This window comes from Triticum aestivum, chromosome 7A, assembly GCF_018294505.1.
Source record: "Triticum aestivum cultivar Chinese Spring chromosome 7A, IWGSC CS RefSeq v2.1, whole genome shotgun sequence".
NCBI classification, from domain to species: Eukaryota; Viridiplantae; Streptophyta; class Magnoliopsida; order Poales; family Poaceae; genus Triticum; species Triticum aestivum.
In genome coordinates, this window is record NC_057812.1 from 91,780,137 (window position 1) to 91,786,402 (window position 6,266).

Here is a 6,266-nt window from a genome sequence, read left to right on the forward strand (position 1 = left end):
CTTATTTGGAATTGAGTACATACAAATAAAGTTATATAGAGTAGCTAATACATGGCCGACCACTGCTACTGAATTCAGTGATCTCCACACAGTTGTCTGAGGACGTTTGTGCTATGGTTGATTGAGATTCACTTGATTGAGTATGCACGTCAATATTCAAGTTGGGTTGTTCACATGCATGTTCTGCGTACAGCATCACAAAGTACAGATGCATTTTTTGTCCACGAGATCCGTCACTATTATATCTAGAATGAGCTTTCCCAAGCTCATTTTGACATGTGAAAGCTATTCACCTGCGTTCCTCTGAATCAGTCTTAGTTCAAGGAACTGTGCCCTTATATGCCTGGATCAGGGGCTTTATAATTTCAACAGAGGCTCTATTATGTCTAAGATTGTATCTAATATAGGTCTAAACTAGGGCTTTACTTCTGTTGTCTTGGCCGTCGAAGTAGAAGGTGCCCCTTCTGGTTCCAGCACAAGGGTATTTATACCCGGTCATGTGTCTATTGGACGCCTTCCTTTCCTGGTCTCCTGGTTGCGAACGCCTTGAGCCTCCCAATCTTGATGTCTGAATGGTGGACGTGTCGGCCTCTTTCCCGTGTGACTGGTGAACTTCCTTTCACTTGAGGCCTTGACATTAAGGAAGGAGGCGCCGTTATAGATGTTCTCTTTAGCATACTAGTTTTCCCCTTTTAGAGGTAAGATTAAGGGTTTGAGCGACTCTGAAGAGGGCATGGCATGATGCGGTATGGGGAATTTCAACTTCCCGCCGGCATAGACCAGGGCCGGTGAGTTGAGATTCCACCCATTAACGACCAACATCACAATGATGATACCAAAGCAATGCATTAATCAAGATCGAGTAGCTCCCATCGCCCAACCTCTCTAGGAGGCACTTTTTAAAAGAAGTAACTGAAATTAGTAGATAACAGTAGACAACAACAAGTCGATAGTTCAGTAAGAAAGAAATAAAAACTATACCTATAAATCTGTATCTATTAATTCATATCGGAACACTTTCTAAACCACTATACATGACAGAAGCAACTTGCACGCATAAAAACAGTGCGAACTCCAAAAAAATACCTAATTGAGGAAAACGACAAGGACATAACAAATGATTGAGTGCGTCTTTCTTCCTTGGCCTGAAGCACCCGTTTTTGTGGAATTGCTGATGGATGACCGAATCGCTTCAATAGCACCTCCACCTCATTATCTTGGACTAGCGGCATCTCCCACTTCGCCATCTCAGCCTCCTACTCTTTCTTCTCAACTGTACGTACTTCCAATATGTCCTTCCATGTCTCCACCTATTTGTATACTGATTACAGACTCCCCATAAATCCTCATGTTAATGGGAGAAAATACGATAGATATGAGCCAATGGTCCAATCTACAATGGTGCAAATGAACTTCAGGGGGACTGGATCAATTCCTGTAGCCAAATTAAGGAAAGAAAAACACTATCCAATGTTTCTTTATGAAATGACCCAGTCCGATAAATGTTCATCTACTAATTTCTTCTTTTGGCCGTCTCTGCCATTTCATATATAATCTTCCAAGCCTACGTCCCAATCTAGGTCTCTAAAAGAAGAAATAACATGAAAATACCTCAATAAATGCCAATCGTACCCCTGATCTCCTCATCCTCCATTCTCAGAGACACAAATTTAATATTATGGAGAGTGTTGGGATTTAAAATGATGGTGAGGGTAAGGTTTTTATAACTGATTGGTTTCTCTGTTTGACTCCCTAGTGACGAACTGCGAACTATAGTGACGGTGAAATATGAAATCCTTAATTTTAATTTATATCAACTCTATCATCATATTTTTATATTGGCATTACGTTGCCACAACGTAGCAACACCAGACAATATTAATTACTAGGGTCTCTTGGACGAAAAACGGGAAGAGCCATCATGCATGCTTTAGATAAACTAATGTTAGTATAGTAGGATCTGACTATCGTGTAGAAGGTCTGATTTTCAAGTAATTCAGCAACTGAATCTTATTTGATTTAGTCAACCAATTTTTAATTTTTTGCTAAGATTCCTGTGCTTTTTCATGGGGTGATTACAATCTCGTAATGTAGGCAAATTATGATACAACAGTCAGGGCCACATATTGAGACATCATGTACGCTTTCATATAGCAATACAACAACAATATATAGTCTTACAAAATAAGCGAGATGGCAAACATTTTTTTTAGCATGAGAAACACTATTAAGATGATGAGACTATCGAAGGTGAAATACTTTTTATATATGGAAACAGAACTATTTATTCACTTATTAAACACACATGCCGGCCATAATGTCTTGTTGCCATCTTTAGGAGGACAGTCCGTTTATTCATGGACACATGCGTGGCTAGTATTCCAAACATGGCCCAAGCCTACGATCTACTACATCTTGTTCATACATTGCCAAGATAAAAATAAGCTGACCCTTGTTGGCCATCTGGCACATAGTTTCCTACCCCGTCCATAACAGCTGCAATAGAACCCATCATCTGCTGCTCACTCCACATTGGCTGATGACCCACTTGTTGATTATATATGGAAGGGGAGCACTGAGCTTGGTTGTTCATGACTATTGACGAGCTCGTCGGAGCCTGCAACTTAAAGCTTGGGTCATTGTTGAGGCCGGTGAAAGAAAGGGCTTGCCGGGTGACAGAACTATTATTTTCTGCCAATAGCTCATTGTCATGGAGCCTGACATCATTGATGCTGTAATGCTTTGTCCCTGACGATGCCTTTTTCTGTATTCTCTTGAAAAACTTTTGTGCATGGCTTGAAACTTGGACAGGGGTCTTAGTGGTGACAAAGTGCTTGGATATGTTTTTCCAGTCGCCACGGCCATAGACTTCCAGCCCATAAAGAAATGACCTGTGAACATAATGTTCAAAAGAATTGTTAGGTTAAATTGTTTACTGAAAGATGAATTGTGCAGTTGTTTTACTGAAGCAACTAATATAGATTGAAGCAAACTACCAATTTGACAGGTTTGAACCACTACAACAACGCATGCTTACTTTTGTTTATTTACGGGTACTGGATAGAATATATGTATACCAGAAATCCATAAGTGAACGAACATTTTGTAGACAACCAAAACATATTACAAATTCAAAATTATCATACCTCTATTTTTCTGTAGTGAAACGACAATCAGTACAGGTTATTGATCTGTTTGATTGCGACAAGACATACCATATCAGAATTTAATGGCCTATTTTACTGCCTTTCTAATTTTTAATCAAGGTCCAATCACATAAAAAATTTAAGCCAAAAAGTAAAGTAAGAAAGAAAGTTCATCAATATCTAATTTGCAGGGATTAGTATTTCTCAAAAATATAAACTGTAAACGTCCAGATATACATTTAGTAAAGTGCAATATCAATTTAACATACCTGCCTCATAGAATTAATTCGCAGAGCTTAATTATCATATGTTGATTTTAAATAAAGAACAACTAAAACTACATGACAAGGAAGAATATAGGTATCGACTAACTTGTGTTCCTCTTTGGTCCAAAACTTTCATTGATGTGCGGCAACAGCTGGTCGATCAACGGAAGTATTGTTCTCCAAGACCACCATCTTGTTCTTGTCTACCATCATCGGAGCCTCCTCCGTCTTCTGGATTCTTGTATCCTCCAGTCTGCAACAAAATGATAATCCATTATCATCCATGGTTGTGTCCTCATCCTCTTGTGCCTCAAAGTTTTCATTAACAAGGCCGCCCATGCTGTAAATGGAAATTGATAGTGTCCAGTGTACATTTAGTAAAGTACAATATCATCACCAACATAAGCTACTGATCTCACATAATAAATATGCACAACATTCTTAATTGGTATATGTTCACTGAAAACAAACAACAATTAAAACTACATGACAAAGGAGAGCATACAACCATGGACGAACGTGTTCCTTCTCAGTCCAAAAACCCCATTGATGTGCGGCAACAACTGGTTGGTCTATGGAAATATTGTTCTCCAACACCTCCATCTTGTTATTGTCTGCCATCAGCGGTGCCTCACCCGTCACCGTGATCCCCCTATTCTCCATAGGACAACCAAAGGACAATCCATTATTGTCGATGATTGTTGCACTCCTCTCGTACACCGAAGTTTTCATTCGCATGGTCGCCCATGGTGTAGATACCGTGTGTGCTGCTAGCACCATTCTCCTCCATTGGCAGCTCATAGTTACCGTTGACAGGGTCACAAAAGGTGAAAATGTTTTGCGCGCTACCACTAGTAACATGGGTCCCCTCCCTCCATTGGGTCATATGCATTTCCACAGCGAGATCAATATAAAGATCTGTTACCTGTTTCATGGTCTTTGAAGGGAACAATGCATGGAGAGAATTCACGATGTAGTTGTGCTTCTTGTTCTTGTCATCGTTACTGTCATACATGATTTTGTTGGTATTGATCCTAGCAATGAGTGAGCATGCCTCCTCTACCTCGGATGAGGTCCACCCCTGGTTGACTATTGGATCCATGAGAAAGTGGGTAGTTGACCGCTATAGAATTATGAGGAGTATGAACTATGAAGATGGGTTATAGCTTGGGGATGGAGACTGGGGAGTAAGATAGTGTATTTATAGACTTTTGCTAATTAATTTGTCTCATTTATAGTTTGTCGGTCCATACTAAAGTAGATTGAACTATAGTTAAGATATTTAATTCTTATGACCCTATGAGGAAGATCCCAAACTATTTTAAGTTGACCTTGACATTGTGTCTTTCTTTGAAAAAAATCTTTTCTTATTTTGCCAATGCAAATAATTGCCACGGGCCTCCAAATATACTCAAGATTGCTAGAAACAACACACGGAGGCCTATTGAGTATTAAACAATTTCGGTGTAGATAGATAGGACACGCATCTTGTGAGCATGCATGACATGTGTTCTCATCTTCGAGTCCAAGACCCAAACCATGGTTTCTGCCGCTCTCAAATATGTAAAGCACACAGGATCTAATTCGGTTTTGGCTGCTAGTGACACGTACATCAAGGGAGTTTTATTGCATACACATTTGCAAATAATTGTTTAATATCTCCCCACAATAACTAGGCTACATATATGATTCACACATTACGAGCGAAGGTAATCATATCTTTTCTCTTAATTTTGGTGACCATTCTTCCCACATCCAACTTATGAAATTCCATCTATAGGCAGATTTCTTGGCTTAGGTCATTTAATGACACTTCATGGTAAAAAGATTCAATACACGGGCCAATCAATTGTGTACATATCTACATGTCTTTTTTATATGTATATATATATAGATACAAATTAATAACCCATGAAATCAATAAATTTTACACACTTATCTTCCATCTCTCTCTCTCTCTCAAAATAATTTCGAGATTTCTACCTGATATACACAAACAGAGATGTTTTAAAATGGAAATAGGTTTTTTAAGTGCATGATGCATCATCTAGCTATCATATGGGACCACGTGCATACTCATGCACTCATATGCCATGTTTCAGCCATGTTCATAAATGGCTTTTGCTTCATAGTTTTACACTCAGTTTTAATACTGTGTATAAGTTAATAAACTAGATTATAGAAAAGGCATCAATGATAACGAGCTTCACAACTGTATATTTTTTCTAGTGAAGGAAAAAGATTAGAACGTACAAGTATTAACTTTCAGCCAATTGTTACGCTAGATTGCTAACTGGTAAAATTATAGGAGGTTAAATTCTAACCGTAGCGTTATGAAGCATGCCAACACCAAATCTACATCACTGGAGCAGGTAGTCCTGATAACTACAGTCGGGAAGTCGCTTGACGTTGCTTGAGATACCAGTGACAACAATTTGAAACACAAACCTTCAACACGGAGAACAAGGCGAAGGCCAGGCGAGGGGACCCAACCTACCACGTTGATGATATAAGCTCCAATCATGACTTATCGACGAGAGTACCAGTGCCACAGTGGATCGATGTGGAAGCATTGTAGTTGACGACTCTCCCTCCCACCTCCACCATTATGGTAGATATAAATTGTCTTTTTATCCAGTTTCAATTGTTTTTCTCAATGGATTCTATCTTAAACATACATTTCTAACATAATAAAATTTTGTTTCCTTATATTGAGCCAAAAAGGAGAAATAAATGGATTTCTAGTCAAATGCAGCAATTTGCAGAACTAGTCCGGGCTGCTTTTGTAACCGGATGGTGTTTTTGCAACAATCGAGGGTGTTGGTTCACTTTTGGTCTTCCTTTTCAAAAACAT

At 38.9% G+C, this 6,266-nt stretch overlaps 1 protein-coding gene across 1 annotated transcript; it reads right to left on the reverse strand.

Moving 5' to 3' along the window:
* Positions 1–2,419: 2,419 nt before the first annotated feature.
* LOC123148698 (uncharacterized) lies at positions 2,420–4,522 on the reverse strand. The gene is given in 4 exon segments (XM_044568189.1): positions 2,420–2,891; positions 3,519–3,752; positions 3,921–4,118; positions 4,120–4,522. Coding segments are annotated over 4 exon segments (1,299 nt in total). The 5' UTR covers positions 4,515–4,522.
* Positions 4,523–6,266: the final 1,744 nt, after the last annotated feature.